Genomic DNA, 12,140 nt, shown 5'->3' on the forward strand with positions numbered 1-12,140 from the left:
GCTACTGTTCCAAAAGGTGGCAGCTCTTCCAGAGGCCACGTGTCCTAAACCAGCCCTGCACAGGTGGTACAGATGCTCTTTGGATACCAAACTAGGCAGCTTCTAGCTCCCACCAACTGCTGATGGCAATTAGGTACTTAATGCTTCCTTGGGTATTTAGCTTTGGAGAAATGCAAACAGGGATAATGCAGGCCCTGTGAATCTAACATGATGCAAGTTAATAAATTGCTCGTCAATAGGCAGCTGCATGTGTAGCATGTTAGTACATAGCTGTCCTTTACACAGGCAGGCTATGCAATGATGTTGTTGGTCATTGGAAAGAAAAACAAAGGCATGATATCCTAGAAAGTTAGAGTATTAGTGGTGTTTGCTGGAAAAGCCTTCAGCTAGCAGCTGAGTGCCAAGTTAAGCTGTAAAAAACATACAACTGATTAGGAGAGTTTGTGACTTGATCTTAGTTCACATGATTTGTAGTCAGTACCAATAAGCTATTCTGAAGCTAGGCTAGAAAAAGCTCAAAAATAATTTTAAATAGCTGTGATAAACTGTGAAACACACACTAAAGGTCTTGTCCACTGGGTCTTTACTTAGTGCCATGCTGGTTCATCCCAGTTTTCCATTCTTCCTGGCCTTGCTGAAAGAGGTAAAGTTGTTTTGAGTTTTTAATGTCCGTTGTAAGTCAGTCTCCCGCTGTTTTGACAGAATATGAGAGATGATACCTTTTCTAATTTAGAAGTAAAGGGTTATTAGCTTTCACCCAGGGTGGGTTTTTGCTATGTGCACAGGGAATTTTCTGTTAGCAATTTTTATGATCCCTCCTTAGTGGAACAGCCCTACCAAAATAATCAATATCCATCCAGTTCCATTTACTCTGGCATCTACAGGCTCTGTAGACTCCCTCCCCACACCCTCACAACTTTGAGGGGGGAAAAAAGCCTCATCCAAATCAAAGTGATCTGTTTGTCTGACCTGCAGCAGGAAGGGCCTGAGCAAATAAATACCAGGGCATAAAATCATTGAACGGCTGTAGTAACTTTGAGGGGCATCTCACTGAGTTCAGTGTCCCTGCAGCAGCAGAGACTCGCTGAAGAAGCGCTCAAGGAAGTGGTATCCAGCAGAAACACCAGCCTTTGGCTGATTGGGTGTGTCAAATGGCTTGGTTCCCTCCTGCACTGCTGCCTAATGGGAGTCAACACTGTGCTCGAATATGCTCTAATGCTTAGATGGGAAGGAGGAGAAAAAAGGAAGTGTATTAATAATGCACTGAGGCATCCTTGTCAGCTCTCAGGCTGTTCACTCCCAATTTGCATATGCTCCAAGTTGTAAGAAAACACTTTGCACCGCAGTGTTGCATTTAGCAGAAATTACATTATAATTTCAGATGTGGAAACTTCTATTCCAGGTCTGAGGCAGTGAAATGTCCCATTGGGCTGTGCAGTCATTATCTTAAACAATTGAAATGCATGCTTGCACTTAATCAAAATCAAGGGGAGATGTTACTCCAGCCTCCACTTGGCAATTCAGCCCAAAGTGGAATGAGAATATTAAACTAAATTAGAAACTATGTTATTTCCCAATCATTTCGTTATGAGCTGGAGCTTGGCTGGAGGGCTTTTTCAGAAGCTGCATATTTGAGTCAACACCTCTATCTACATCCATAAAGCAAACTGCCCCCAAAGAAACTCCTGTCTCAGAGGAGGGGAGCATTCAGGCACGTTTAGGGTCTGTGCTCATACATTTCTCCTGGCTCCTTCGTGCTGCCAAGCAGCAGAAAAGACTTCAGCTGCCCTTCAGAGGAAGTCTTGCAGTGCCATAGGGCCACAGCCATGTCATTGACCTGATTTCTGCCAGGGACCTGCTAGTGCCGGGAAGCAGAGGCTGTAGGGATGGTGTCTGCCTTTCTCTGTTTCCTCCAGTGTGGCATATCGGAGCTTGGAGATGAGTGAGAACCGGGGCTTGAAGCTGGGGGCTTGCATCCTTTTCCGTTAGTGTGTTTCCATTCCGGAATTTGATATTTTGGGTACCCAACAGGAATGGCAAGCACAAGTGCAGAAATACCCACGGAGACCTTCCTGCAAATTGGAGGCTTCTGCCACATTTTTGTTTGCCAGGTGATAAAATACTGCTATTATGTAGCCAGAAGATGGCAGCCTTTATTTCAGCCGTGAGCCCCGCTGTGGCATGCTGCTGTGCAGCAGATAGATAGGCTGCTGGCTTCAGCACAGCTGCCTGCAGCTGGTGTCTACTAACAGTAGTGTGTCCCTATCCCCCACCCCCCCTGCCCAGTGCTAGGCTCTGCCTTTCGTAATTCAGACGGACATCCTGGATTTAACCATTGACTTGATGAAAATGATGGTGCTCAGGCTATAATCCAAGGAGTTTTCAAGCGAACGGTCTGCCATGAAAGTTCAAATGCCAACACAATCACTAATTATGTCCTTTGCTTCACTTTCAAACCCATCTTGAGTGGAAGCTGTCTTGTACCATGAGTGGCAGCAGAGCTCAGTTGCATTTCATAGAGCAAGAGTAACAGTGGGAAGATAGAAGTGGCAAAGGACGTCTGTCTTACGCTGTTTTGTGCTTGGTAAGGTCATAGGCAGTGCAAACTCACACCCCTGTCTGATCCATTCATGGTTATAGGCCAGGGCACATCACATCTCCTGGGCCCCCTGGAAGAGGAGATGGGCAGCTTGGAGGCACTGCTGACCTCTGGCACCCAGCAAGTGGCCAGCACCACTTTGCTGAAGCTTCCCTTTCATAAGAAATGCACTCTCACTTGGAAAACTTTTCCTCCCTGCTCCTCCTTTGTATCCTGGGTTATTCTGTCTCTGCTATGGAAGATGAGCAAAAAAAAAAAAAAAAAAAAAAAAACCACCCCAAAAAACAGGACCCAAAGAGAGCAAGAAACAGAGAACCGAAACTGGGAAGCCAAGCGCCACAAATAAAGAGCAGAACAGCAATTGCAACTGGAGCTGGAAACATTGGTTGCCAAGTGCAGGAGCTGAGTGAGAAAAGAAAAAGTTACAGTTCACTAACAAAGAGCACATTTAATTTCCCTTCTGGATTTTCACCAAGATGAAATTTGCTTTCCCTCTGTTTGTATGGAAAGCCACTGTTGCAGGGATCATTTACAAAGCAAAGTTGTTTGTTTCCAACTGCTCTGTGGAAGAGACACAGCCCAAAAGGAAAAGAACTAACTAAAATCATGTTTCCACAGAAGAGGACTCTGTGGATTTGTCCATTTTTCCATTTCTTGATGCTGCTGTCAGGAACTGGGAGCTGAGCTCTGTGCAGAGAGCATCAGACCAGTCCCCAGCTTGTTCCTGGTGTGGTTTCTGGCTGGAGAAAGCCCTTGCTGTCAGGCAGCAGAACCTGGTCAACAGGACGCGGGAACTGACTGGTGGGAAACTTGCACGTTCCAGCCCATCAGACTGCACAACGTTGGCACATCCCCCTGGGTGGTATTTTTATTCAAATATATAATGCTAATTTGTGCCAGTTGTTGGGCATATGTTTGTTCCTGGGCAAAGGGATCAAGTGTGAACCTGAGGGCTGGATCAAACATGGACTGGAAAGTATTGCTGGTGAATGACTATCGACGAGACCAAGTGCAGGCTGGAACGACTTGCTTGCCCAGGGTGGATTTTGAGGCTGGATGTACTTTTAGCACCCTTGGTGGGTCTGGTCATACCTCCCCTTTTCTCCACGTGAGGAGCATGAATGGAGGGATACTGCCTGACCTGGGAGACGTTCATGTCCACTGCGCCAAAGCATGCAGCCCCTGCAACCCTGCACTTCATCCTCATGATGATGGTCCCTTCTCAGACCTCTCATGTGGTAGGTTTACCATGTGAGAAAGGGGCGTTTGGGTTGTCAGTTCCCACACTGAGCATTTTGGAGGTTGCGTGATGGGCAGGTGACGAGGGAAGGAAAGCCTTGCTGGGCTGATGGTGCAAAAAAGCCAGTCAGTGGCTCTCCTCCCACACTTCCTGCCCGTCCAGGTGGCCCAGCAGCCTGTCGTGTTTCAAGGTCCCCATCCTCATGGGGCTTGTTGATGGCAGCCAGGGAGGGGGGCAGTCATGCAGCCCTGCACAGGCAGGAGCTGCAGCCGAGGGCAGCAGGGCAGAAAGGAGGTGGGAAGCACGAGTCTCATAGGAGTGTTTTTCCATCCCTGGTGCCGATTTCTGTGGCTCTCAAAGGTGTTGAAAGGCTAATTATGCGTCATGCTGTCAGGGGCTTGGGCATAGCTGCTGTGGTATCTGTAAGCAAAACCAGCAATTTAATTAAAAAAGAGGCAGGTTCTCTCACATGTGTCATCTCCACTTGCTTATTTCACACAGCCTGATCTATCTGCTCCGTGGGGCTTCTTATTTCACTGCTAGTATAGAAGCTTAGTCTATTTTTTTTTTCTCTCTTTCCCCTCTGCTGCTCCTTCTGCCAGTGCTTGCTCTTTAAAGCCAGTCTTGGCTTTATTCCCAAGCATTAAACAGGAGCCTTTTCACCTGAGGCTTTCCCATTTCCCAAGCATGTCAATGCAATTCAGCTCCCACCCTGGTGCTGATGGACTTGGTGTGGACCTTGGCCTCTCTCATCTCACTCCTTACTTTGAGAGGACAAAGCATCTCCCACCTCTGCCAAGGGAGTGCATGGCTCTTCCTCCAAAAACTAGGGCACTGAGCACCCCTGGTTAGGGAAGGTCACCAAATGCTTTCCCACCTCATGGCCTGGATGAGAACTCCACTTAGTGCCCAGCAGAAAGAGGTGTTTTGACTGTGCTTCAGCCTCACAGTTTTAATAACAGCAGCAGCTCGCTTGGAGAGTTGTCAGAGGTGACAAACTCAGTCCCATTCTGTTTCAAAATTGGTTTAAGAAAGATGCCTGGCTGTTTAATATTTAAGCTAAATGTTTAATGTTTAAACAGGGAAATTGTTCTGATTGTCAGAAAGGGCATTAAAGCAGGATGGAAACTGGTCTATAATCTCTGACAAATGCTGCCCTTTCGCAGCAGCAGCGTGGTGCCTGGGAGCTGCAGGAGTTTCAGAAATGCCAATTTTAATCAACCTCTTTCATTTCATTTGCCGCTTACCACTCCCACAGCAGTGAGACGTGCTTTTTTCCCTGTGAAGTGGGGAACATTGTTTGTACCCGGCCCTGTTTAACAGTTTGAGACTAGTTCAGCCAAATCGAACTTGCGCTTCAAAACCTGAACAAATTGCAATAGAAATGTGTGTGAGAAAGCTGAAAAGCGAAGCTGGATGGTGTCAGCTCATGGGTGTATTCCAGATGATTTGGGGTCCCTTTTGCATGTGCACACAAAAGCTGTGAAATTCGGATGTCAGGTTTAAGGTCAGCAACAAAATGAATGATTCTAATTGCCACAAACACAAAAGCATGGATGAATATTTTTGAACAGATATAGATAGTGCTTTTTAGGTGGTGGAAACATCGCCCTGGGGGTAAGTGTGTAAGGGTGCAGAACCCTTTCACGCCACAAAAGGCTTGTCAGGAGCGAGCCTGTGCTCCCTCCCTGAGCCCTGGGGCGGGCACTGTGGCTGTGCCAGGCTGCATGCAGGGGGTAGTCCTAGTGCAGAGGAATCCCTGCTCAGTAATGGCTGGAGCTGGGGAGAACATATTCAGCAGGGAGCCCTGCAATCAAACAGCAATTCACATTAGTCATTTCCTCCCTCCTTAAAATGTTCCTAAGGTGGGTGCTAAACCAACCTGTCAAACAATGTGTCAAAAATCCTTTAAACAAGCATTTAATACTACAGCTTAGTGTGTTCAAAATCCAACATTGATGATTCCTACGGAGACTATTCTCTCCTTTCCAGTGTGGGAAACTTGAAGTGCATGTGTAAGTTCAAGGTAGATGGGAAAGCTGAAGCCGCAAATGTTGATGTCTTTATATAAATAATCTGTTCAGGCTTTTTTTTTCCCCCAGAGAAACTGGTAGTGGCTGACTGATCCTCACATAGAATGCCTGTGAACAATGAACAAAGTAGCTCAGGAGACATGTAGTGTCTGTACAGTCTTAACACTGGCACCGTGAGTGCCTGCTCACACCCGATGACAAGGGGCCGCCTGAAGCACCCCTTCCCTCTGGAAATGGCTTCTGGTTTGAAGCCCACCAGCACCTAGGCTGAGATTGGTCTGCACTCATACTGTCTACAAGGCTTTTGTTCGAAAAACCAAGAGGACATATGAATGTAGTTGAAGCAGAGGCCAGGAGCAAGTCATCTTGGGTAGATAGGTATTTCTGTTGGCATATACACATGGATCATATCAAGCAGAGCAGGGGTTTGGTGGCTGCTGCACGTGATTTGCCGAGTGATTTAACACACTAGAGAAACACCACCTTCCATAAACTCACAAAAAACAACACGAGAAAGAATCTGAAGAAAAGTTTATAGAAGAGGTCTATAGGTTGCAGGACTATTGAAAGGCACATTTCACCCATGATGAACAACAGTCGAGTTCATGGTCACATACAATGCTCACATTTCATGGCAAAAAGACCGCATCATGATGGTACGTTGTGAAACATATATACCAGACTTCAGTTAAACACTAAAGTGATTATTTTAAGTGTATCATGTACATAATAAGAGCGGAACAGGCAGATGCATCCAATTACTGTAATTTACAAGGCAGTAATTCAAGCCCCAAATATATTTCTCCTCATTGGAGGAAGGCGGTACAGATTACGAGCAAAACGAGGGGCAGCAAATTGACAGGGAGCCAGGAAGCTGCTGCCATTTGGAAAATAACAGCCAGCACCTGCTGCAAGTCAGAGGGGCTTTAACTTTTCTAGTTCATTTCACTCCGTTTTAACAGCAAACGGCTGGGCTGGATCAGATACTCTCGGGCCAGGAAGTAACCGAGAGTTGCGCCATGGCTGTGCCACACCGATGCAGGCACTCTGCAGAATGGATAAGCGCAGATGTTTGCTTGGTAGCGGGCAGAATAAAGTCCACTCGCGCTTCCTCTCTCACCGTTTAGTGAGTTGCTTCGTGCTAATTACCTCTTTTCAACCAGCTCATGGTTCAGTTTCACGTTGCGATGATTAATAATTAATCAAATGCATTTGAAAATTAATTTGGCAATTCTATGTTTGATTGGCATGCTAATCTCTTCTGTGCAGCAGGGATGTTATGGGAATGACCTCAGATATTCTGAGCTGCTAACCGAGGTGAATACATAAGGGTATTTATTATCTCGTCTGGTAAAAAATAAAGCAGCAAGTGGAAATCAATGCATTCTCCAAGGTCTCTTTGCCTTTCAGGAAAGGTGTGATCTGCATTTTGCCTTGCCTGTATTAGGAATATAACATCGATGTTATCGTGTCCAATCAAAACAAATGGACAAGGAAAAGGCAAATTTGAAAAACAACCCCACAGTTGATTTATTCCTGTTTAGCTGGTAGCAACTGCAGTAGATTTGGTGCATTAATTATGTGGTACTAAAAAGAATAATCACAAGGAGAACAACTTTCGCCCTTTCCAGCTGTCCATGTCACTTCTTTCCAAAAATGACACTCATCCGGTAAAAGAGAAGAAGTGGGAGTATGCCGCCTTCCACTGGATGTGTGGTCCCCACTAGTTTTGAATTAGTAGTCCCTTTTTATAGGCAAACAGCCCCACAGCAGCCACAGAGGTGAAACACACGGTGGAGCTAAGCAGGCACAGCAGTCCCGGCACAGACGGCAGGTTCCTCTCCCAGAAGGTGGTGGTGAACGGTCGGGCTGGGACATCCTGGGGGAGAGAGGAGATGGTACCACAGCACGGTCTCTCTCACCATGTGAGCAGGGATGCGGCAAACATCCCCTGCTAGGTTGGGGAGATCACAGATTTTTCCCCAAGGACCAGATTGGGGTAGGGAAGGAGGGTCAGGGCTGTGAAATGTGTATTTTCTATTGTCCATGGGACAGCAAAGGTGGAGGGACTTGTGACTGGAAGGAGGTTATATTTGGCTTAAAACCATGTCCTGGGACTGAGCAGAACTAGGCTGATTTCCTGCATTTTGCAGTTCCTAATGCTCCAAGATCCTTGCCCCTGGGTCTTGGCCATCCAGTCCTCAGACAGGGGTTATTGTTAATAGTATTGTTAATAATATTGCTAATATTCCTCAGATGAGACCAAAAAAAATGAATGGTGCATGTAAGGTAACAAAAACCTCAATGAAGTAGGGATTGCAGCCAAACTGAGGGGTACACACCTGACTGGGTGACAACGAGAAAGTCTGGTTTACCTTTGACTCTGGCTCTGGCATCCAAATTTCATTCTCTGAGATCCTCCCCATAGCGTGCAATATCTAGAAGAAAAAATTATTTGTACCACATGAGAAAAAAATAAAACCCACACTACTTTCAATTTTGGAAAAGCAGAGCAAGTCAGAGAAAGGTGACATTGACAAAAGGCATAACTATGACTACCTGAAAGTGTTTTGAACCAGAAATTGTATAGCGATTTCTCTGTTTATATCAGCAAAGAGAGAAAAAGGAGGTGTTATTATTAGTTTGTGTAAATATATGACAGCTGGTCATCAAATGGTCACGTGGCTAACCAGTGTTTTAATAATAAAAGGACAGTTTCACAGAGTCATTTGTAGGAAGAACTTCACTCAGAAATCTACATGAACTACAGCTTCTCCAGATGTTTATTTAATTTTTTTTTCTGAGTACAAGTAAAAATGCTTTTTCACACCACAGTGAGAAATAGCAAGGTGAAGTTACTGCCACACACTCAGGACACAAAACAAATTAGGAGTGATGCTGCTTGGATCACAAACTAGAAAGAGGAGAGATACGACTCTGGGGCTTTCCAAGTATACAATTATGAAGCTACCTCTTGGCTATTCAGGCAGTACAAAGCTCACAGAGGATTTTTCTTGAGAATAGTGATGGTAGCAATCATGGAGGTTCTCAGGGGCAAATGAATGTCTCCAGAAGAGACAGCTAACCATCTCTGTAACTATTGCTCACAGGCATGGAGAAAAAGAGAAATTAGGTGACTTGAAACAGCAAGTAATGAGGATTATAAGGTGAATATGACACTCTATCAAATGGAAGCAAAGGGCTGACTTCCCCTTAAATAACAGCTCCATGTCTCTGTCATACAGCAGTTGTAACTGTAATGTACGCCCTTTAATGGGTTTTTTTCCTCTCTCCAGACTGTTGTAAAAGGATTTCACTGTGACTGGGAAGCCAGCCCAATGTGTGTCATTCTGAGGAGATTTAGACATTATCAGAGCTGCCCATTATGAATTCATAAAGCTGAGCTAACAGTACTCTGTCATAAAAGGAGAAGCAGAAGGGATAGATCAAAAATGAGAACAATGCTCAGATTTCCAGATTGCTATACAGGAAATAGCTGTGAGCATTTGTAATGACTTAAATTACTTTTAAAACATACAGTGATTAATTTGTTAGAAATTGTGACAGTATATCTAAGGGCAGCATCAGGTTGGAGGGTTTTTTCCTCTAGACATGAGGTATATGGCATGAACTTCATTTTAAGTCTCCAGTGCAGGAGTACACTGCGTAATGTTCTGATTCAGCTAAGATTCTTGGCTTCACTTTATTCAATAACAAACTTCATAAAGTTTAAAAACAAAAAAAAAAAAGGCTTTGGTTTACATCCTTTTCTGTGATTCTTCCTCATCAATTCTAGGAGGCTCTGCATAATTACAGAGTGTGATACACAAAATCAGATCCTCCAAGCTGCACTTAATCCTTTTTAACCTTCTAATAGAGACGCTGAAAGCAAACTAACAGTCTGTACCTCTCTGGCTGCTCTCTCTCCTGCCTGTACGGCCCCCTCCATGTATCCACTCCATTGGGTAGCTGTCTCCGTGCCAGCAAAGTAGATTCTGTCAATGGGCTGGCGAATGATCCTTTAAAACAAATGGAGAATGTCAGATGACAAGTAACAGGTAGGCAATGATCCTTCTGAAAGCAATTTATGGGCTTTGATGGAGCGCTCAACTTCAGTTCTCCAGAACTTCTGCAGACCTGGCTGGGGAGCATGGTGCAATAAGCTGTCCCTGCAGGACCACCCACTTGCTTCTGTACACAAAACCCAAGATCTCGGAAAGAAAAAATCTAAGGCATAAATCAGCGTGCCCAGTTTCCGTGCAAAATAGTATGAGCCTCATTTTAGTGCTGGGATAAAAGATAATCCTAACAGCCTCCAGAAACGCAGGGCAGCTGACAGATTTATGTCTTCTGCATGGCAGCTTTGTTACTATCCTGCCATTACAATGGGATGTGAATGATGTTTTTGCAGTGATGGGTCACTAATACCAGCTTCTATTTGGAGACTGGACTTGCCTGGCTGTGAGTCCTGCCAAAAGGGGATGGCAGCTGAAGGCCTCAGCGTTCAGAGTTGCATTCCACCCTGTGGGGTCATATAAGCCAGCCCTTCAGCCATGCCAAGCTGCACAAGCATCCCGCTCAACCCAGCCATAGGTAATGAGCTCCCTTTCCCATAGAGAGATGTACTTCCTCTAAGGGCTCCCATCTAACCCTTGATGAGGTTTTCCCTGTCTGCATGACACCAGCTTCCCCAGGTCAGAGGCCTCACCCATCACTACCCATGTGTTCAGAAAAATTACAACCGCAGAGGCTATGCACGGGATGACTTATTCCCACTCGCATCTTGGCACAGAGGCAGGATGTAACTCCATGATGGACATGCTAAGGAGCTCACGCTGTGATGTGCTACATGGTTTGTATGGTCTTTGGCTATGGATACAAGATTTGTCTGGTTGTTCCTATTATGTGCTGAACCATGCCTTCCACACGCTTTTCAGTGATATACCGAGTATTAATCAGTGTTATCTAACACTTTCCTTTTTGGAAATTGCTGTAGGACTACAGCAATTCTGTGTGGAAAGGACATGGGAGGCTTTGCAAGGTGGGAAGAGCAAATGAGTTTTCATGTAAGAGTTTTGTGTCTTCCCCTCGTGATGTGACTCAATGGCCTTCACCAGAACCTGGTGCTCCACCTACACAGTCAGTGGAGACTCTTCATCTGTCCACAATGTGTGCCCTCAAGGTCTTAGAAAACATTAAAGGGATCTACTGCAAACACTGCATAGCAGCAAATACTGTAAGTAACCTAGTGGGGAAAGGTTTCCTGGCTTTAGCAGGTCCCTTTGTGACTATGCTTTGTTTCCTTGAAAGTCACAAGAGAAACTCTGCTGTTACTAAAGTCAATAGCAAGATCCTTGCTAGCTGGGGAGTAGGGGAGTGGAAAGAGGCTTAGAGTTCCCCCAATATGCTACACATGCCATAAGTTTGTTGCATAAGTTATATCATTGTACACAAACTAAGAAATGTAAATTAGAAAGCAAAGCATTCTGTTTTACCTTCCATAAGAATACATTATGCCTGGTGGGAAGTAGGCTGTGTAACAACCCCCGGAATATTGCTCCATGCTCCAGTTCTTTTCTTCATAATGCACAGGCTGTAAGTATTAGCAAATATTAGAGTGAAACAGTAGCAGAGAAATTGGAAATAAAAACCAGATTTCCTCTGAAGAGGGAAAAAACAGGTGAAGGATACGTGTCAAAGGAGTGCCATGTCACCTGGCTAATGCTATCCATCCCCACATAACAAATCTTTGCACTTTTATAGAAGCACTAGCCTCCCGTGGGGAAGTGATGGGACAAATAAATCCATGCACTGCCTTCTCTTTTCTTGGAAAGAGTGAGGTGGGCAGCTCTTTTCTCCCTGCACTAGATGCTGCTGCTCTACCTTTGGGAGTATAAATTGTATGGCACAACATGCAATTTTAGGTACACATTTTAGGTAACAGGAATTTTGGCTTCCTCCTCCAGAGGAAAGGCGTAACATTACTGTACGACAGAGGTAAAAACTGGCATTCATTTCTTACATGTAATGCCTCTTCCATCCCCATTGCCTTGGCATATGCCTCACAGATCTTCTTCTTCCTATATGAAAATAAAATCAGTCAGAAAAAAAAGGTTGAAAGAACCCTCTCAGTTATTGCTTTTATAAAAAAAAAAAAAAAAATCACATTTATTGGACTACATTGGAAAGAAAGTTGAGTTTGGCTTTGTTTTTATGTCTGATTTCAAGATCATATCTTAACATACATATTTCAAATGCTGGTGCCTAA

General features: G+C 44.8%; 1 protein-coding gene across 1 annotated transcript in view; it reads right to left on the bottom strand.

Annotated features, from left to right (window-relative positions):
* Positions 1-6,386: 6,386 nt before the first annotated feature.
* The window catches only part of LOC141471894 (amine oxidase [flavin-containing] A-like), a 39,661-nt gene continuing 33,907 nt past the window's right edge, over positions 6,387-12,140 (bottom strand). Inside the window, exons 11-15 of the mRNA XM_074158629.1 lie at positions 11,895-11,952; positions 11,368-11,465; positions 9,780-9,891; positions 8,248-8,310; positions 6,387-7,751 (exon numbers count right to left, since the gene is read on the bottom strand). Coding sequence (XP_074014730.1) covers positions 7,596-7,751; positions 8,248-8,310; positions 9,780-9,891; positions 11,368-11,465; positions 11,895-11,952 — 487 coding nt within the window. The 3' untranslated portion in view covers positions 6,387-7,595. The remainder of the gene's footprint in view (positions 7,752-8,247; positions 8,311-9,779; positions 9,892-11,367; positions 11,466-11,894; positions 11,953-12,140) is intronic.

This window comes from Numenius arquata, chromosome 1 (assembly GCF_964106895.1).
Source record: "Numenius arquata chromosome 1, bNumArq3.hap1.1, whole genome shotgun sequence".
NCBI classification, from domain to species: domain Eukaryota; kingdom Metazoa; phylum Chordata; class Aves; order Charadriiformes; family Scolopacidae; genus Numenius; species Numenius arquata.